The sequence below is a fragment of the Dunckerocampus dactyliophorus genome, chromosome 11 (assembly GCF_027744805.1).
Source record: "Dunckerocampus dactyliophorus isolate RoL2022-P2 chromosome 11, RoL_Ddac_1.1, whole genome shotgun sequence".
Lineage (NCBI taxonomy): Eukaryota > Metazoa > Chordata > Actinopteri > Syngnathiformes > Syngnathidae > Dunckerocampus > Dunckerocampus dactyliophorus.
The window spans coordinates 14,813,558-14,834,933 of NC_072829.1; the positions used below are offsets into that span (position 1 = coordinate 14,813,558).

General features: G+C 41.2%; 3 protein-coding genes across 3 annotated transcripts; 1 reads left to right on the forward strand and 2 right to left on the reverse strand.

The window, feature by feature from the left end:
• The first annotated feature begins 96 nt into the window (after nt 1-96).
• On the forward strand, nt 97-4,244 carry eif1ad (eukaryotic translation initiation factor 1A domain containing). The gene is made up of 5 exons (XM_054792203.1): nt 97-249; nt 694-797; nt 893-1,001; nt 1,328-1,436; nt 1,514-4,244. Exons 2-5 carry the CDS (start codon nt 711-713, stop codon nt 1,716-1,718), a joined length of 510 nt encoding a protein of 169 aa, XP_054648178.1. The 5' UTR covers nt 97-249; nt 694-710; the 3' UTR covers nt 1,719-4,244.
• A 5,258-nt stretch (nt 4,245-9,502) lies between these two features.
• On the reverse strand, nt 9,503-10,897 carry LOC129190322 (N-acetyllactosaminide beta-1,3-N-acetylglucosaminyltransferase 2-like). The gene has a single exon (XM_054792911.1). The coding sequence runs from the start codon at nt 10,895-10,897 to the stop codon at nt 9,503-9,505; it is 1,395 nt and encodes a 464-aa protein (XP_054648886.1).
• Nucleotides 10,898-16,901: 6,004 nt separating this feature from the next.
• On the reverse strand, nt 16,902-20,948 carry LOC129189985 (fibrinogen-like protein 1). Its single transcript, XM_054792237.1, has 7 exons — nt 20,825-20,948; nt 20,521-20,689; nt 20,290-20,449; nt 19,778-19,875; nt 18,630-18,718; nt 17,994-18,181; nt 16,902-17,910 (listed from the first exon to the last, which is right to left on the reverse strand). Exons 1-7 carry the CDS (start codon nt 20,891-20,893, stop codon nt 17,721-17,723), a joined length of 963 nt encoding a protein of 320 aa, XP_054648212.1. The 5' UTR covers nt 20,894-20,948; the 3' UTR covers nt 16,902-17,720.
• Nucleotides 20,949-21,376: the final 428 nt, after the last annotated feature.

A 21,376-nucleotide genomic window follows, 5' to 3' on the forward strand; every position in this document is an offset into this window, starting at 1 on the left:
GACTGTAGCCCCGAGTTTACTGCTAAATTAAAAGCCACTTATACGTTTTATTCTGAAAAGTCCATCATTGCGCTCAACCCCGGAAGTGAACCGGTTTCATTTTTGCTTGTGTTGCCAGATAACACAGGCGCTTACATGTGGTTTAGTTTATCTGTTGATTCAACTTAGTATATATTTTTAAAAGCTACATTTGGGCTTTGGGAAGATTCAGGGGAGATTCGTTTACGAAAAGACACTACTTATTTTAAGGTACTCTTATACCTTCATTGCTAACTCATGGTTCGTATGTAGTTGGCGAACAGCAGCGATAACAGACGTCGTTAATTCTCCATTACATAAAACAAAAGAGTTTACCTTTGATTATTCTAAAGTTGTGGGAGTACTTTTTTAGAGGAAGTGACTTTACTTTTTGTCTTTATTAGAGTTAATCGTATTAAAGTGCTGGAAAACCTGTATTGTATCACCACTAGTTATAATACTGTCTAAACCCCGCCAAAGTGCGGCTCGGGAACCATTTTTATGGCCGTGGGCATGATCTTAAAACTAAATGTAATTAATAAGGAGTATGACTAATTTGCTTTTGTGATTGTTTCATTCATATATCTTAGCATATATTGACTATATCGCTTTTTAGAGCACATACAGTACTGTTTGGACACCCGTGGCCTAAAGTGCATTCATTAATTTCCTCAGCTGGCGAAAGAATCATAATGTCACAGGCCACTAAACGCAAGCACGTTGTCAAGGAGGTTCTTGGAGACTTTGTGATGCCAACAGAGAACCAACAGATTGTGAAGGTTGGTCAGACACTGCCAGCATATGCTTATTCATGATGTACGTGTAATCACGTGACACATTCGCTCTCTCTTAATCTCTGACTTCCAACTTGTAGGTGACTGGTAGCCGTGGCAACAACCTCCATGAGACCATCACAGCTCAGGGCCAGATGTTCCTGGTGAGCATGCCCACCAAATTCCGCAAGAACATTTGGATCAAGAGAGGTGAGTGAACGTGACTGCAACTATAAAAGTAGGCACTCTGTGATTCCAAATTGTCCTTATTTCCAAATGCGAGGTATGATACAGCATTGTACTTGTAAAGCATGCAGCTACACACCATCACATCTTGTCAAAGCATCTTCCAAGTGTGGCTTTCATGCTCTGAGCAGGAAGTAGGCGGGAATGGTACATTGGAACGCGACACCCCCATTGCAGTACCCAACCTTGACAGACAGCACCTCTAAATCACCATGAAAAACGATTAATGTACGATTTAAAGCAGATAATATACTGTTATATGTCTTTAAAATATTGTACGTCCTATCAAGGAGACTATGTGATTGTGGATCCAATCGAGGAAGGAGAGAAGGTGAAGGCAGAAATCAGCTCCATTCTCTACAAAGATCACATTGAGTACCTGCAGAAACATCATCTGTGGTAGGTGCCTGCTCAAACACAACACAGCAGTGCTCCTCCTCACGGATGTATGACCGCGTTGTCTGATCTCCATCCAGGCCTGAGGGCTTCGCCAAGGAAAGCAAGCCAAACCAGGAAGACCACACTGAGGAGAATGTAGAAGAGGAGGACAGCTCGGGAGACTCCGAGGACGACGAAGCTGATCTCTTTGTCAACACCAACCGCTGCACCTACCAGTACAGCGAGAGCGAGGAGGAAGAGGACAGTGAGGCTGAGGGTGAAGAGGAACGGACAGATTCTTAGTGGCAGCACTGACGACACACTTCTTGTTCTTACAACTTCTTTATGGACCTGGTATCGCAGCCAGTCGGATGCTTTGACGGCTGGACTCATTCCTGATGAAATGTTGGTGCAGGGGCACCCACATGAAAGACTTTTTATGTCGAAGCATTTCCATCTTATTCATTCCTGTGCTTGTATTTACATCTTAAAACAGTGCTTCTCTAACAGTGGGGCGGGCCCACCTGGGTGGGGCGTGAGAGGCGGGGGGGGACTATTCTCATAAAATGTCTTCAAGGTTGGCATGTGTGGTTGTGTTGATGCTGGTGCCAGCAACTCATGCAGTGGTTTGTACAGATAAATAAATTAATATTACAGGTTTACAATAGTATTTCAAATGACAAGATTTACACAAAATCTTGTGAATTTCACAGATTACAATTTAGGGAAGTTCATGTATGACAGGTAGGGGCGGGTACCGAAAGCTGTACTTTTATAGGCACGGACTGAATTCCATCTGTACTACCGAGCGTCGACTCACGTGAAATCAAAAGGTACCATGTTTCGGTACCTAAACACCAATTTCAGTGGAGTGTTTGCAACAACATTCAATTCACAAGTGAAGAAGATGAAGACAGAGGTAGATGGCAATGATAACACCAACAAGGAGACAAATTAAAGCTATAGAAGCGGAAATAAGTATAAATATTTTTTTTATGTACATGGATACAATAAAACCTACCTGGGTCGCACGGTGGTGCTGTGGTTAGCATGTTGGCCACACAGTCGCAGTCAGGAGATCGGGAAGACCGTTGGGCATTTTCTTTGTGGAGTTTGCATGTTCTACCCGTGCGTGCGTGTGTTTTCTCCGGGTACTCCGCTTTCCTCCCACATTCCAAAAACATGCATGTTAGGTTAATTGGCGACTCTAAATTGTCCATAGGTATGAATGTGAGTGTGAATGGTTGTTTGTCTATATGTGCCCTGCGATTGGCTGGCGACCAGTCCAGGGTGTACCCGCCTGTCACCAGAAGTCAGCTGGGATAGGCTCCAGCCTATCCCCGTGACCCTAATGAGGATAAGCGGCATAGATGATGGATGTTTAATAAATCAAAGAAGACACTTGACATGACACCAAAATGTAATTTTTGTATTCACAGATAAATGAAAATGGACTCAAAATCATAGGTGTGTATTTTGTTAGTAATAAGTATACAATAACACATCAGTAGATTGCATAAAAAATATGAAAAAGAACATTCACAACCAACATGTTTAGTGCAGTAATACTTTATTTAGTAAAGTAAGACTGGAATGTTCATATACAACAATTCAGATGTAATTGACATGTAAACCAGCAATGAAAAATAATTCACCACATAGGAGAAAGTTTGTATTGTATAGTGTGAGCAATCTACCACAATGGCAGTTTTTTTTCTATGCCTCTGGTGAGCATCAGATATCATTTAATCATTTAACGCTCTGGGGTCCCTTTAATTTGCTCCTCGTTGAAATTCAGGACAAAAAGAAGTAAGTCTACTCTCAAAAACTGCTATAAAAACGTAAGATTCATATTTTTTTCTACTTTTTTTGCTTGGATCTCTGAATTACGACGGAGTATTAGAGCCACGTTGGAAAAGAAATCTGAGATTTTGAGGATAAAGTCGTAAACCTACAAGAAAAAAGTCATTTTACAAGAATAAAGTCGGAAATTTATGATTAAAAAAAAGTTGTAATATGAGAATAAAGTCATTTTACAAGAATAAAGTCGGAAATTTAGGATTAAAAAAAGTTGTAATGAGAATAAAGTCGAAAATTTACTAGAAAAAAGTCATTTTACAAGAATAAAGTCGGAAATTTATGATAAAAAAAGTTGTAATATCAGCATAAACTCAGAAATTTACTACAAAAAAGTTGTAATATTTTGAGAATAAAGTGGTAAATTGACTAGAATAAATAGTAATGTCACGTGTGTTTCGTGTCACGAAAGTAGAGCATAGCTTTTCAGGAAGGAAAGAAACTTTCCTTGTGCTTCAAGCAAGCTTTTATTTATAACATGGCAGCGAAACAGATTAGCATGTCTCGCCCTTCTCACTTTCGCCCTCCTTGTGCTGCCCCCTCCACATTCCCAAGGGTAAAGGTCACATAAGTCCCCCCTTTTCATAGCTGTCTCAGGCAATGCCTGTTACGACCGATTATTAGGGCCATTTTGAGAAAAAATATGACATTTCGAGAACAAACAAGACAAAAACAACGATACACAAAAACGCTGCGCTCCGCTGTGTGTGTGTGATAACAGAGTATAAGTAGTCAAGGTGGAATTGCTTGCAGCTCCTCCCAGGCCAATCAGCAGTGTACTGCAACACATGACCAGCAGAGGGCAGCGAAGCAGCCCCACAGCACATTACAATATTTTCACTTTATTCTTATAAAATTACTGCTGATGTTTCAATTTTTGCTGCTGTAGTTTTGTCCCCTATGTTTTCTTGTTAAATTATATTTTTAGATTGTGCCTTTGGACACCCCGATGTATAACAATTTACCACATGTCCAGCATTAACCGCTGCCCAGTACCATTTGTTGCTTTTTGTGTAGAATTGTGTATCTAAACTGGAGTAAGACAGCAATGGAAATATTTTCTTTGTTTTCCGGGGAGCTACTCACGGTCACTGCTCCTCAGGAGAAGGATGCAGATTTACCCTCTACACGACTTTGACATTTATGGAGTATATTGTATGATAATAACCTTAGTATTACTCCCCACTGGGATTAAATATTTCAAAAGCTCCTGAAATTAGCAGGCTATGACACCTTTGAGAACTTCCTCATATCCGCCTTGTAGTATTTGCATGGTATATCATATAGATGTACATGTAAAATATTCCTTTCTAGAAATCACATTCAAAAAGTGTTCATCCACACATGTCCTCAAGACGTATTGGTCAAGTTCAGAGCCTGAAATGTAAGTGTGTTTGCAGGATGAACTGATACTTTGAAGGATTCAAGTGGCCAGCTGTTTTGTTTTGATGTCCGTCATATCGGGATACTGTCAACACAAGTCAACACACAGCTGTTAAATTCATGGTTTCTGTGATGTAAAGGCCAAGCTGAATCTTGATATCGTAAGTTGTCCAACTTCATTGAAAAACAGCATACAAAAGAAATAGTCGCACCCTGAAGCTAATGCTTTGTTGAAGCACTTTGTATTTTGTACGTCGGAGTCTATCAGCTTGTCACATGTTGATATTTGTACACCGTTTCTTGCCAAAACTCAATCTGCCATTTTCTCTTGTGTTCGTCCGTCTTTAGATCATGCCAATATTCGCCAACTCTTTTTGTTCTGTTGGCAGATGATTTAGCTTTTTTTTTTTTAAAGTAATATATATTTTATTACTTAAGATAGGATATTGGTCTTGGATAAGAATGCCCCAAAACAAGCACATCTGACCTCAATTTTAGATATTTCGTTTTGCTTGGATGTCACATTTTTGAATTGTCATAGTCATGTTGAAAGCTGACTTTTTGTTGCTGTTGTTTTTTTTCTTTATGCCGATATAGACTGGTATCTGGAACTGTTCTTAAAGCAGAAACTTGTAACTTTTCAGACTTACCGTATGTAGCGTGTCCTCAGGAAGTATCGGAACAATGACGTCAATTTCTTTATTTTTGCTGTTGACTGAAAACATTTGGGTTAGACATCAGCAGATGGATATTAGACCACATTTCAGCTTTTTTTTTTCCAGGTATTTGCATCTGTATCTGATGGACAATCTTGATCATAGCAGCTTTTGTTTGAACCCACCAATTATTCATGCCAGTAAAAGTACTGGAACATGTGACTTTGTTGCCCAGGTGTGTCCTATCACATTACTTATTCAATCAATAAATATCACCAAATGTCCACACAGATTTGGTACGATAAGTTTTGCCTGTGCAGACTGCATTTAGAGGTGAAAACAACACAAAAGCCTGTGGGTGAAAAACTGAGAGAAGATGGGAAATCCATCAGAACCATTACACAAACGTTGGTCAGAGCCACTACAAGCATTTGGAATGTCCTGAAGAAGAAAGAAACCTGTGGTGTCCTAAGTAACAGACGTGGAACAGGAAGACCGAGGAAAAACACCTGCAGTTCAGAGTTGACACTGTGAGAACTTTAAACAACTGATAACGACATCAGCAACAACCTGCAAAGGGCAGGAGTGAAGGTATCGCTATCTACTGTTTATAGAAGACTTCATGAACAAAAGTATAATGGCTACACCAGAACATGCAAATCAGTCATTAGCAAGAAGAATAGGAAGGCCAGGCTGAAATTTGCCAAAAAAATACAGACATGAGCCTCAAAAATTCATCAGTTAATAAAATTCTGTCTCTGAAGACCTCATGGTCACTGCTGTTTGATCTCTGGCAGGGGTGGGGGGGCCGGAGCCAACCCTGGATCCCTGACCAATCGTAACGCAGTCGGTGTGGTCTGGGAAAACCATGTTACCTCCGCCACCACGCCTCACTGTACTTACATTGTGATTGTTTTGTGCCAAACATAACTTGTGCAAAAGGTTCACCATTTTCCTGCGATTTTGCTAAATGTTTTCTTGTTCAAAAAAAGGCTGGTCTTACAGTACCTCCTCTTCCAGTCATACAAGGAGTACAAGATTGTCACGCAGGATTCCATCTGCTCATGGATCAGCTCACTTGCCAGACATTCCTGCAGCTGCTTTCGTGTAGCTGGAGGCCACTTTGCAACCTCCCTGAAAATCAAATCTTGCTTTCATTTGTTCTGCATCACAAAACCCTGCCATTTTAACCGAGCTGGACTTTTTATATCCCAAATACACCCGATTCCCTGTTTCACAGCATTATTATTATGCACGTTGAATGTGAGACTCAGGTCCCTGCAGCTAATATGTGGCTGAGATGGGCTAGTAATAAGAGTTGACATAGCACACAGGGTAAGACAACCAGTTACACAGGAAGGTGAACATGTGGGAAGTGACGCCTGACATTTATGATGACTTGAGGAGGTTATCCTGCTTTCCAGATGGTATCTTTGAAGTTATACGTAAGCTATAGCAAGACGTTGCATAATAAACAGCATCAACAAGCTTTTTTAGGACTACTACTATATTACTACTTTTGGAATATTTACACTGCTTTCTACTTCAAATACAATTGCATTGGATCCCTGCACATTTGCAGAATTTTGGTCCAAAAAAATTGTGTTTTTAATTGAACAAACGTTTTGTTTTTTCTGCAGAAAACACATCTCATTTACTGTAAGTTGGTAATAATATATAAATAATTGATAATACAGGTATATTGTACAGCATACAGGTAGCACTGTTTAAAAAATGCCCACCATTTTTACATGTTTATGCCCCCGTGCTTCACTGATAATCTTTTTTCCTCAACTTGAGAATTTGCACTTTATATATTTAATATTTTGCATTCTATATTTATTGTTTATTATTCAGCTATATGTGTACTATGTATGTATGTGTATATGTGATCTGTAACACAGTACTTTTTAGTAGGGCTGTCAAAAATAGGGCGTTAACGGCGGTAAATAATTGATTCCATTAATAACATTACATTTTTTTAGCGTGTTCAACGCATACACATCACGGCAAGCCACTGCTCTCTCTTATGACAACAGACAGCAGCACACTGTAGCTCCCCACGGAATCTGTTGCTCCTTTATAACTTTATTCTGACCTGAACACATCAACAGTAGTGCAGTTTAAACACCATATGTGAATTTCCAACTCTAAACAAACTAAATAAACGTCTCAGGTCCATTCGTCATTGCAACGGCTCTACCTTGTCACTAGACAGACCGTGAGATGCATTCAGGGACACTGCGAACATTACATCAACATCTGTAGTATATGCGTGGTCTAAATCGGGTCACGGGTACCAGGTGGCCCCTAAGGACCACACGAGTCGCTTCCCAGCCTGTTCTAAAGATACAGTAGCTCAAATAGTACCACTTACCTGCAAGCTGCATCTATTTTTTGGTTGCTATTCTTGTTTAAATCACACTTACATGTCAACTGGAAAAGACAATATATTAAAAAAACACTTCAAAAATTGGAAAACAGACTGTTTTAGTAGTGCCAATTCTCTTTTGTTCCTTTAAGTTAACGTGCGATTAAATGTAGCTCCCAAAGGGGGGTAGGATTAAATAAGCTTTGCTTCTTCCTACTCCTTTTGGACATGTAGAACTGTGAAAAAAATGATTCATGAGATGTATTCCATTGTAACCTTCATGTTCAAATAAACTAAACCAAACCAAACCAAACCAAACCAATTACGACGCGAGATGGGCACTTGAATGCAGCAGGGCAGCCGAAGAGCTTTGAGAGTTGATGTCATAAGATGGACAATGTTTTTGATGTTCAACTAACACTGTGCGTCTATAAACGTGAGTAACCTGGCGACTCTATTTCTGATTCATTCAATGCCAGACGCTGTTTGCACTGTGATATTGTATGTGTCGTGTGCCTTGAACATCCCGGTCACTAAATTTCCATTGTCCATTGTCCAATGAACATACTCTACAACAGTGGTCCCCAACCCAACCGGCTTGTGTTCCCACAAATCTCCCGCGGACCGTCGTATTTTCTTAATCATAAATTTAATTTACATAACACCCCTCATCAGTTTTACACATTTTATGCAAGATTAAGGCCTTGGGTGATCTACCAACAGTAACCGCACAATGATCCAGGCAAGGGTCTAATAATAAATTGAAATCTCCTCCTATAATCATTTCGTGGTTTCCTGAAATCTGTAATTTCATTTCAAGGTCTTGAAAGAATAAATCATCATCTAAATTTGGTGCATAAATATTGGCCAAGGGTTAACACCAAGCCCTGTATCTCTGCCACTACAAGGAGAATTCTCCCCACACTGTCCTTAATTTGATTGATGCATTTTAAGTGTTTTTGTTTACTGGCAAGTGTTATAACCCCTTTACTTATACTAGTAGTCCCTGGACTGCAAAATACCTGCCCTACCCAGCATTTACAAACTTTCTCTGATTCCTCAAGTGATAAATGGCATTCCTGTAGCAATAGTTTTATTGGGTCTCCCAATCAATTTACATTCCAAGTGGCCACGCCTAAGGGACTAAAATGGCATGTAGGCCTATCAGACATTATATTAGTAATATTGACATATTTTCACAATGTATTGTTTTGAGCCCGTAATTGTGGCCTCCCCCCTAAGTGCGCCCTTACCCCTCAGTAAATTAAAATGTGTAATAAGTGAAAATACAAATAACCACCACATACCCCCGTGAAAAACCTTCCCCAACTAACCGTCCGTAACCTCTCATCTGGCTCCAACTGTTTGCCTCGCAGGCTCTGCTACAGTGATGATTTATTCATGCATGTTAGAAAAACCTTAATAGAGTGAAACCACAAAATTCGAACCATGATGTGGCGGGGGACGACTGCATTGTCCAACCCTAGTTTCTCTGACACGACAAGGGATGGATTTAAATACCTTGAGGTGTGTTTGTCCAGTTGTGATCACAGATCACAACGGATCTCTGATGGCGAGGTAGCAACAGGTAGCGTGTGAACCAGGGGTAATTAAAGTGCAGCCTATACCTTGTTTTGTATTTTAAAAAATAGAATGAATAGAGTGAGCCATGTGTTAAAAATAGACATTTTAATGGGCGTATCAATTACTCGTGGTTTTTTTTTGTCATTCACTGGTGTGATCTTCTGTACACCAAATGTTCTTTTTACTTGAGAAGAATCTGAATTGAAAGTGGAAGGTGTCTTTTTAGATGCATTCAACTACACTTTAGATGCATTTACCTTCTGGTCTGAAACCCTCAGTGGAACATTCCAACACTGGTTCCGCGTCCTTGACACGTTGTCCCACAGTTCAATCAGTTGCGTTGGGCTGCGTTTATGGACCAGTAGGATCGTATGGTACGCACACGGCTCAGCCTCTTCCATCTTAGGAAAGTCAAAGGTGAGAAAGGCGGGGTGGTGGATGGGGGACGCGTTGAGTCGAGCCATACACATCCCAACAAAAACATCATCGATCGGGAAGAGGTGAACCCTTCTGGAGACGTCGTGCAGGCGTTTGGCCAGCTGGCCTGAGTACACCACTCCACCGCCACCCGCGTACGTTGGATAAAGCCCCTTGTAGAAGCTGTCCGGGACAAAGTACTTGGATTGGCAAAGTCGATTGGGGAAAGCGGCACCGATGACGTCTCCCACCATGAATTCATTCATGGTCTGTTCTGCATGGGGCTTCTCTAGCTGCTCGTGGAGGTAGGCAATCATGTTTGGGAGGTTGACAAAGACGTCGTCATCTCCCTTAAAAACGAAGCGAGTCTGGCTGCAGCGGCTTGAGAACCAGCTCCAAAAGTGAACATCCTTCAAGCTGAGGTTGAAAAAGGTGTCGCTGAAGTCCCACTGCACAATGTCTCCATAGTATTGACCTTCCATCTGCAGCAACTCGGATGCATCCATTCCCGAGCCTTGGGGGTTCTCTTTGCCGATCAGGAAAACCCGGCGGATGTACCCTCCGACCTCCTGTCTTCTGTGGCTATTCTTCCTGTGTGTGCCCACCCAGCCCACTTGGCCCCAGGTTTGTCGGATGGCTTGACGGTTTTGTAAGTTCAGCTCGGTGGACTTAATGGCGAGGAGAAGCAATGGAGGTTCCTTCTCATCCGCCGCTCCTGCTCCGCAAGTAGAATCTGCAGGCTGGATGATGACGGGGTAGTTTCTCTGTTTCATGTGGCCAACAAAGTCTTGCATCTGCCTTGGTAGCTGCTCAATTTTTTTCCTCATGTTTTCCAAGTCAATCACCTCAGAGAAGCTGAGCCTCAAAAGTGAATCATAAAAGGCATTGTTCCTTATCCCCATCTCTATTTTTGGGGGTTTCAGGATGGGGTTGAAATGGCGGTCGACGGTCACCTGGAGTCGATTCCAAAAAGCCTCTTCATCGAGCTTCCAGAAAGTTTTAGGGAGGGGGGCGAAGCTCTTATTTTTAAAACTTCCCCAGGCCACAAAGTGTTCATTTTCTAGAGAACGTATCGTACTGCTCATTTGCTGTGCTTTCGTGTTCATGTCCATACACACCATGATGCCCGCGTAAAGGAACAGCAGGATCAGGCAGATGCATGGGCTGCACACGCAGATCAAAACTCGACGCCAGCGACAGTAGCACCGTGCCATTCAACTGCAAATACACACATGAGGTTAGTTTGAACAGACAATCGAGGTAAGACTTCCAAAAACTACTACTAACTACAACTACTACTATTAAATGCCCACTGGTGTCTTCTCAATCCTGTACTTGTGGGAGCAATCAGTGTGTCTTCAGTCAGCATTGCATTATTACCGTTAGCATTTGGCTACAGTGGATCCCCACATTCACCATTCAGCATTCACGGTCCCGCAAATCCATACATTTCTGATAAATAGATAGATAGCTGCACTCACCTGTTTTGGCTAACAAATCGCTCCTTTTTGAAAGCCTTCAAATAAGCGCAGCCAGTTAGCTTCCCATCCTCTCGTGATGTCTCCACCTGCAGTCGTCCAAGAAGTCACTTACAACCTGCAAGTGAGAGGCAAACTGATGTGACTTGAGAGGAGCACAGCTATAGGCTTCTGGTGTATGTAAAAGGGATCCGCCCACGAAGAGAGGGAGAGACTCGTGGAATGACGTGATCTCATCACGTTTAAATGACTCACAAGAGAAACATCGCGTGGAAAAAATTAAAATAATTAAATTAATTGAAATATTTTTTATGGGTTCACGGTATCTTTTGAATCTTTTACAAAATAAGAATGTAAGTGGAATAGAGCGAAAAAGGATGATGTAGGTCCCCATCACCTCAAAAAGCCTGTAGAACCTGCCTAGCAGCTGATTTAAAAGTATAGAAGCATAGATGCCTCCTTTGAGGGAAATGTCTCCTCTGTGGGTTTAATGATGCCAAACCAGGTTAAACCGGAGTTGTGATGGGGCGGAGAGCCAAAAATTCCATTAATGTTTGAATGGCACTTTTAGCAGTTGTAACAGTGGCAGCATTAAAATACTTATATATATTCCAAACAAACAATATGGTGTGGTAACTACACGGTATTGTCAACATGTCAAATCATCTGTGTAGCAATTTATTAGAGATGGGGAAACTCCGTTCCTTTCACTGACTCCACTTCGGATGAGTCACTCAAGAGAATCAGGTACCCAGTTCACACAAGTAACTCATCGCAAAGTGCAGATGCAGAAACCCACACATGCACACGTACCCGTGAGTCAGCACAACTCAAGCCTTCCTCGAGTCCGTAACACGAGTTTTCGTTAAGTACCCGTGAGTCAGTGAAAGTTGCATTTTTGTCAATCACCCGTGGGTCGGTGAAACTTGAATCGTTGTGGAGTACCAGCGTGTCAGTGAAACTCATGTCTTCGTCAAGTACCCGTGAGCAATGTTCCCCTTAAGATGCGCGCGTGTGCATTCGTGCACTGCTAACGTGTTGTCAGCGCACAGCAAATCTATGCAGCGCACAAAAGAAATTCCAACCTGAACTGTAAATAAAATAAACACCTAACAATTTATTCTGTACCCTTTTGCAATGCAGCTCCAAGAAAGACGGATGACAACAAGCGGTAACAACCTATAACACACGGTTGCTTGCCGACAAAGCAGTTCATTGAGTATCTGACATAACACACAGAAAAAATCAACGACAACAGGTATGTTGTTTGACTGGCAGTGATTGACACTGACCGATAAAAACCCATATTTTTATTCTAATATTCGTATAATATATCTAGTAAAAAAAAGGGGGATTCATTTACTGCCACCTTGGCATGCTTTTCCACGGTCAGACTTCTTCTAGTGTGATTTCACTCGCATATCCCGATCTGGGGCCGGTGGTCTAGTGGTTAGCATGTTGGCCAACACAGTAACAGCCTGGAGATCGGGAAGACCTGGGTTCGATTCTTCCTTGGGTATTTCTGTGTGGAGTTTGCATGTTCTCCCCGTGGGCGCGTGGGTTTTCTCCGGGTACTCCGTTTTCCTCCCACATTCCAAAAACATGCATGTTAGGTTAATTGGAGACTCTAAATTGTCCATAGGTATGACTGTGAGCGTGAATGGTTGTTTCTCTATATGTGCCCTGCGATTGGCTGGCGACCAGTCCAGGGTGTACCCTGCCTGTCGCTCGAAGTCAGCTGGGATAGGCTCCAGCATGCCCCCGCGACCCTAATGAGGAGAAGCGGTATAGAAAATGGATGGATGGATATCCCGATCTGGGTTGAGGAAGGATAGTCGGGACAGCGGATGGTGGACACACCCTCCAGTAATAGACTTCAGACCCAAACTTTTCTTTATCCAAACAAATGTGCCAAACACAATACTGAAGAATCTGGGGTCTTTTGGAAATGTTAACAGGCTTATTCCATCTGCTCGAGTGCACGCAACGATCAGGCATAATATCAGCTACAGAAACAGAAAATCAATAAAAAATGCACCATAACAACTTCAACAACAATTCTTATTTGATTTGTATGAGAAACTAGAGAAGCAAAACACATACTAACTGAGAATAATAATATAAGGGTTCCTCCAGCTGTACCCTCCAGCTGACAGAGACTTTGACAGATGGTTGCAAAATTCCCAAGGTATGTCAAATACCTGGTTTGGCCAGACAAGCCACTTAAAGTGGTTGTGGGGCAAGATCTAGAGGAAGTATGCAACGGGAGCATAGACAAAAATGAATACACTGGTATTGGCAACATGTGTAATGAACCCCTCTTATTACGTAGAATGCAAATATAGTCAAATAGTTGGCATCATAATTACTGAACTTCAAATCCAGGTGAGGCCTCAGGCAGTTATAATCTACTATGTACACAACAAATAATGCACTATAATAATGTACTCTTCCTCTGCAACCAAACGGCTGTTCGTGCTTTGATAGATTGATTGATGGCAGGCTAGGAAGGTAGCGCCATGTGTCATTGCCTGTTTACTTCTATTGTCTTCCTGTGGCGACACAATGACAAAATCAGGGTGATCAATACTGATCATAAATATGGTTTTACTTAAGCAATTTTCACAATTTAAAGACTCACAGGCAGTTTTAAGTCTGCACTTTTGACGTGAATTGAAAGTGAGCGCCTGTGTGGCTGCGTCATAATGCTGTGCTACCTATTGCGGGGGGGGAGGGGGTCAAAGACCCCTGGGAGCTGAAACATCAACATGTTAATGGTCATATGTTTATATACAGTAGTTACATAAACAGTGCAACTTCAGTGCTAAACACTTGAAGGATACACACAGAACATTCTACACTTCATTTTTGTTTAGCCACAGGTAATCCGAATGTAACGGTTTTTGTACTTTGTTTTTCTTTCATTCTTATCTTATCTTCACATCTTCTTATCTTAAATAGGTGCAGAGAATACACCCATTCACCATGCGCTATGTTAGTGCCCCAACCAGCAGGTCTTACAGGTGATGTGGTCATACAGGCTCATACAGTACCAGTGAATGGTCTCGGGTCTTGTGACTTGCTGATTTATGTGTGGGTCAAAATTACTGAGGCTTTTTAAACACTTTGACTGTTCAATTTAAAGATTTTAAAAATGTAATATGATCAAATGTTACATAAAAAACACAACTAGCCTGCAATGCCCTTGGGCAATAGCATCACCTCTAAGAATTTGAAATGCGCTCATGTTTCAACATCTTCTGCAGTCCCCTGGTCTACTATGGAAAACAGGTTTGTTTACCTTACCTGATCTGCAAAGGAACATTTCATCATGTACTTACTAGCTGAAGCTTCTTCATTTGCCAACATGAATGATCAGGTTCTATTTAGGATTCTTTAGGAACTCCAATCCCATTATTCCTAAAACACAACACGATCAACTGTTTTCTTTGGAATTCAAGAAAATAACATTTTTCAATTCATGCACACACCCTCATCATGGAAAACACACAAAGAAATATATATGATGCAGCTTTCAAGTTAAAAGCGGCTCGGGCAACTTTTGCCAGTGGACCCTGACAACGTGGAGCTGTGCAAAAAAAATCAACTACCACCAACGGGTTTCAAAAGACTACTGCGTGGTGAGGAGGACAGCACAAGATCAAGGGCTAATTTGTCTCTAGACAAAGTGACGACTATGAAAGAGAGACAGAGAGAGAAAGAGAGCGAGAGAGAGACTGACAAAGTGTGTGACAAAGGCTTTATGAGGCTGTTCAATTCCGAAGACGACTGCAAAAATTGCAAGAATTTACATTTTGCGCTGTTGGATCTAAGGTTGTAAGTAGAGCTTCAAAATACAAAAAGAAGAAATGGGAGTGGGACAAAAAAAAAATTCAGTCAGGAATTAATTGCAAACAGCCATTAAAGTGGTCATGGCACCAAAACACGTTAATCTTGTTATTTCAGCCATGTGCTTGAATGTTGAAATATGGATTTTTTTTGGGGGGGAGGGGCGGGGGCTGTCAAAATCACCAATGTTTTATTACGTGAGTACTTTCTTTTTGTTATTTTTTTTCAAACTTTTTTTTTTGTTGGCGTGAGCACATTGAAGTGAAAAGGGCTGTTCATCAGCTGATCAAAAGTTTAAGACCATAGCTTAAAAAACAAACGCCCCCAAAATAGAAATAAAATGTTCAAAAAATGACTCAGTAATGACTACAAAGCTCCGCCATTCTTGTTAGTCACCTGAAAACTGCTTGATGCCAGTGTTTCCAGGAGTCTAGTGGGAATATTGCTCCAGGTGTCTGGATTTAGACCAGGGGAACATGCAGGATGGTCCAAAAGAGTGAGGTCATTCCTCTGGAAGAAGTCCTTTGTCAGGTAGACATTGTGAATTTCAATCTCTGTTGACAAACCCAGTCATTACCACACAGACGAGGGCCTTCAGTCATGAGGAATTCCCCCTGGTACATCTCCACGTAGCCAGCTGCCGTTGGACGCCCCTGCACGACCTGAAGCTCCATTATTCTGTTGAAGGAAAAAGCACCCCAGATCATGATGGTGCCCCCTCCACTGTGCCGTGTGGAAAACATCTCAGGGGGGATCTCCTTGTCATGCAGTAATGTTGGACCCCCAAGGTTGCATTGTTTTCTCATCAGAAATAAAACTTTCTTCCACCTTTCAATGTCCATGTTTGGTGCTCTCGTGCAAATTACAAACAGGCAAAAGGATCTTTTAATAAGTTCAAAAGGACTGTCTTACTGTGTTTTTCCACTACAGGACCTTTATGAGGAACTTTTGTATTTACCCTGGTCGTTTGAAATACCCCCCTGAGTTTGGTGGCACAGACAGGAAGTTTTATCTTGACATGGGTTACAGCCGCAACAGTAGTCCATGTTTTTATTAGGGATTTTTATTAGGGACTATTGTGCCTGTTGTGAGGTAATTCAAACCTGCGAGAGTGTTGTTCCGGCGATAAAGTCTGGTGTTTGAGTCTCACCAAACATTACAGTAACATTACTGGCACCTAGTGACCAATGTAGAATACTACATATCACCACTACACCAAGTATTTGAATGCGTATTAGAATGCCTTATACTGTATTTGTATTTTACACCACTTAGCCATTTTTATGCTTGGAAATGCTTAATTTCAGCAAACAGTACCTAAAATATGCATTTTTTTTTTACTAATAATTGCCACAAAACAGCATGATTTATTAATTAATAGGTGTGTCACGAGACACCCAACTCTTGAGACAAGGCGTTAGATGAGATTGGGTCCACGAAACTAGACAGGATTTTAATGCTACTTTAAAGAAAAATACAATGAAAAAATATGACTGGACAAACAACGTTTTTTATTTAACCGAGTTAACAATGTAGGTGCATTTTGAAATGTTTATTGTCCCACAAAATGATGCTAAACAATATTATTAACATTTTTTTAGCCTAAATAAGCCACTAATGTTATGATAATATATAATAATATATAACAATAATATATCTTAATAATGCAATATTTCCATTAATATGTCATCTTTCACGCTGCAAAGTTGTGGAACTGGCATTTGTGACGTATTTTCTCACAGGCAATTTGTCCTGTTTGTCAAACGTTTGCAGCATTTCTTGAAATGCTGGCTTTTCAATCGTATTAAAATGAAGTGCAAATTGGTGCTCTATGGATTAAAAAAACCCCAAATAATTCAGTTTTATTGCTTTTTCACAATGATTCCCTTTTTATTACATATAATTGTATGAGCAAAAATAAAGTCAATACAGTGAATCTCCATTTTTTGTGGGGGTTAAAATCCAGGACCATGTGGGAGTCATTGATATGCCATAAAAATGTATATTTTTGACACACGGCTTGACCCTCCCTGCCAAACCTTCATACAAGCTTTACGTTAATGTTCCTCTCCGATGTGTTTATTGTTCACTAGCGACAGAAGCTAACAAGCTAAATGCTAAAATGCTGAATCCAGGTTTAATCCTTAAATATGCCTCACACACTGATTTAGCACATTTAAACTATAACACGTATAGCTACTCACCACTAATGAATCAGAATGTAAGATGATCCGTGAACACATGAAATCGAAGTCACAGCATACAACTATGGTGTGTTCAAGCACCGCCGACCAAAGTGCGATATCTCAACGCTTGAGGAAAAGACATTACCAGTGAAACATAAAGACATAAACATGCAAAATGGTGGGCTTTTTAACAGTATATTTGACATGTATTATCACAAACATATTATGGCGAATAAGTGTGTTTTCTGTGGAAAAAACGACCTATTTGTGGAGGAAAAAATAATAATTTTGTTTTACCAAAAATCCATGGATATGCAGAGCTGTAAATGCTGAATCGTGGATGGGTGGGAATCCACTGTACTAAGCTGTGTTGTAAATGTGTAAATAAAGCTACTTGTAACTACCATAGTGTATGGTTTCTATATTTATTATAGTGTATTCAGGTTGTATGCTGTAGCAATGTGTAAATGACTTCTTGTTAGATTGCAGAGGTGTTTGTGCCTACGAAAGAGCAGCTTTAATATCTAAGCCTTATGAACCATATTCGGGTCGTCCAAATCCTTGATTTTGAAGTTGTCGGGTCGTAGTTTCATGATGCTAGTTTTCAGCGAGTACCACCATCCTCTCCATGTGTACCAAACCACACCATCATCAGTCAGCCCACTGTAGTACCCACTGGGGTAGTACCGGCCATTCAGGTGGGCTGAGTGGCACCTGGGGAATAGATGTCGCAAGTAACAATGTGTAAGGGGTGGCTTCTGATGATATGTTTCTTGGTTATTAAATATATAACATACTTGTTGAACCACCAGCCTCCTTTATCTTCCTGTGCACAGCTGCCTTGGTAGTTGTCATTGTCCTTGTCATAGGTGCTGAATTGAAGACCCTGATGACTGGCCCAGTCTGACACTCCTGCCTGGTAATTCCCAGAGAGAGCATCTCCTGCTGTGCCAGTGTAGGCTCCAAAGGTAAGTCGGTAGAAATCCTGCCATGGAGAGAAGGTAATACAGCAAATTCACATTGAAGATAGACAAGACAAGGATCCCGTAGTAGTACGTTTAGAAAATTCGCAAATATGGCCAAGGGGAATGAAGTAGATGATGAACAAATGAGGTTTGAGAACGGAACTCTGAGGAACACCAAAAGTGGTAGCCAGGAAAAGGTAGGACTTTTAATAATTGATCACGTGAGTTGAGGCAGCATGGTGGCCCGTGTGGTCGGCGTGTCTGCCTCACAGACATGCAGTTCTGTATTTGAACCTGTAGAGTTTTTTTCTCCCTCAGCCAAATAAAATGCAATTAGATACGTGAACTTGCACATGCTGTAGATGTGAGTGTGAATGGTTGTTTGCTTATATGTTTTTGACTGGCATCCGTTGCCCCAAATCAGCTGGGATAAGCTCCATCTCACCAGTAACACTGAATTTGACACACCTTTTCATCTGCCACCTTAAAGTTCCTATACTCAGCATGACGTTGGTTACCATCAAAGTCTTCCAGATGAATTGTCAGTGTGTAATTGCCTGGAACAAATAAATGAACACAGAATGACATTGTCCTTTGAATAATCTAAATCTGTTTTTCTCTGCTGTGTTTCCATCACAAGATAGGATGGCAACAGCTGTGGTACTGTAGTTACTGTACATTCTATAAATATTCTCAAGGCGTTTAAACTCCCGTCCGAGCAGGCTTTATCAGTTTGTGCGCAAAGACTAGAGCTGTCCTATCTAGTCTTTGAGCATGACCTGACTGCAGTTTTCCTATCTGGACTTTGAGCATGAACTGATCATGACTAGAGTTGTCCTATCTAGTCTTTGAGCATGATCTGACTGCAGCTGTCCTATCTAGACTTTGAGCATGAACTGATGACGACTAGAGTTGTCCTATATAGTCTTTGACCATGACCTGACTGCAGTTGTCCTATCTAGTCTTTGAGCATGAATGGACTAGAACTGTCCTATATAGTCTCTGAGCATAAACTAATGAAGACTAGAGCTGTCCTATATAGTCTTTGAGCACGAACTGATCAGTGCTGTTCTAGCTAGTCTTTGAGCACGAACTGATCAGTGCTGTTCTAGCTAGTCTTTGAGCATGAACTGATAAAGTCAAGAGATGTCCTCGCTAGTCTTTGAGCATGGACTGATGAAGCCTGCTCTGATGAGAGGTGTAACGTCTTCTAAGATAACCTGAACAATCCGGTTGCCATGGGTTCAGTGTCCTGAGAAAACAGCGACTTGGATGAATGAAAATATTTACATACATACTGTAAATAGCATCATAGCAGTACAACAGAATATTCTTGTCAACAAAATGTAACAGAGGAACATGACACAGTAAAGCAAAGGTAGCAACAAAGGACATCCATCATTTTCTGTCCTTTCTTGTCTTCTTCCCAAAGTTATACAGACATGATGAATCTCTGTTTACCAGTCAAAGGACAATAGTGCATTTAGCTTTGGTACTATTCTGCCAAAAAGTGGTACATCAAAAGTGGATCATCAAAAATACAAAAAAATGCGTACTTGACTAGATTGTAAAGTCGAGTGAAAAGTGGGTGTACAACAGACATGATGAAGACATACCTTGTGTAGTGATGTAATGCAGGTTGTCATTGCCAAGCCAAAGCTCTCCAAGGTCTGCAACCATGTTTCCAAAACCATTCTTGTACTCCACCCATGATCTAATCACAGACAGATAGCATGGAGGGGGGAGGAAGGTATGGGGTCAAATGTCTTGTTTTTAGGTGTTCTCGCATGTTCCCTCGTTTATCGCGAGGGATATGTTCCCAAAATAGCCCGCGATAAGTGAAATCAATTTTACAGTTATTATTAGGGATGTCCGATATTATCGGCCATCAATAATTATCGGGCCGATACTGGCATAAAAACATAATATCGGCCAACATGGGTATCGTTGGTAACGCCCCCTAGTGTTTTTATATTATGAAGGAGGAAGTATGTTACTAATTCAATTAAGTAATAAGTAATTTGTGGTGATATTGTATGATATGTTGTAGATGAGCTTGTGAAAATGAATTATGACATAACTAATAGAGAGATATGAAGTTTATCTTGGTTGACTCTCACAGACCAACCTGGTAAAATTCTCTGCTCCATTGATGCGTCTTTGCATCACCGTCCAACCGCCTCCTTCGCTCATGTCACAGTAGACCCTGACTGGAGCAGGGGCGCCTCGAGGTTGGATGCTGTAGAACCCACTGGACTTGACGCCAGAACTGTAGAGCTGAGAGCAGTCTGCCAACACATAGAAAAGAAACTGGATTAGGTGGATGGCGGACCTTTTGAATGATGTCTTGCAGCCAGACCTTGGTGCTGTGTTTGGAGGTTGTGGTCCACTGCGGTGTTTGGCTCGTTGGCAGCTTGGTTTAACAGCCGTAGTCTGCGCAGGAGGAGATCTTGCTGCTGAAGTTGACTTTTCAGAAGCTTCTCCTGTTCCTTCAGACGAGTCAGTTCGTGGTTGCATTGGTCTGACGCCTGCAGAACCATAAATGAGGGAAAAAAACGGGAAAACCGTTGGAATTAAATACACAATCCGCTCCACAAACCATACATCGGGAACAGAAAAACACACAAAGATGAAGCGGTGAATAAATTAAGCGATAGACTTACACACAGAGGATGAAAGCAAAGCGTAATGACCATCAGAAGCGAGACGAGCAGCCAGAGTAGATCAGCCATCCTCTTCTCTGTTTGTTGGAGATCGGTTCCGAAGCACTGAAGTGAGCTCTTCCCATTGTTCCGTGCTTTTGAATCTTCCCAACACAGGCAGGAACAAAACAAAGCTGTGGCCAAGACGCTCACGAAATGCCCGCTTCTCAGCAGCCAAAAACGTTTCAAGTATGCAGGAAATATTAAGAACAGATGCAAACTTTATCCAAACTTTTCACACTTCCCAGAAAAGCTTTGGTTGTTATGTTCAGTGTGTTTTGGTGGGATGTGTGTATTCTTAAAAAAAAAAAAAATATATATATATATATATATATATTGCTTAAGATACTGCCTGTCTTTTTTATGATCATTCGATTAGTCTGTAGTTTGCATCCAAGAAACTTTGTACAAGAGAGGTGTGAGACTTTTGATGCAGATCACATTTATATTTGGGGCCACCGCATGCTTGGCACCCACCTTGTCTAGTGGAACAACAACCCGTCTATGTTATCA

What these genes read in the sequence shown, in the direction of transcription:
- eif1ad (XM_054792203.1), top strand. Translation starts at nt 711, where the DNA reads ATGTCACAGGCCACTAAACGCAAGCACGTTGTCAAGGAGGTTCTTGGA. An exon ending in GAACATTTGGATCAAGAGAG is followed by an intron (nt 1,002 to 1,327) that starts GTGAGTGAACGT and finishes CGTCCTATCAAG; the next exon opens with GAGACTATGTGATTGTGGAT. An exon ending in CTGCAGAAACATCATCTGTG is followed by an intron (nt 1,437 to 1,513) that starts GTAGGTGCCTGC and finishes ATCTCCATCCAG; the next exon opens with GCCTGAGGGCTTCGCCAAGG.
- LOC129190322 (XM_054792911.1), bottom strand. Translation starts at nt 10,897, where the DNA reads ATGGCACGGTGCTACTGTCGCTGGCGTCGAGTTTTGATCTGCGTGTGC.
- LOC129189985 (XM_054792237.1), bottom strand. Translation starts at nt 20,893, where the DNA reads ATGGCTGATCTACTCTGGCTGCTCGTCTCGCTTCTGATGGTCATTACG. An exon ending in CCTCCAAACACAGCACCAAG is followed by an intron (nt 20,450 to 20,520) that starts GTCTGGCTGCAA and finishes ATGTGTTGGCAG; the next exon opens with ACTGCTCTCAGCTCTACAGT. An exon ending in TTAAGGTGGCAGATGAAAAG is followed by an intron (nt 18,182 to 18,629) that starts GTGTGTCAAATT and finishes TCTCCATGGCAG; the next exon opens with GATTTCTACCGACTTACCTT.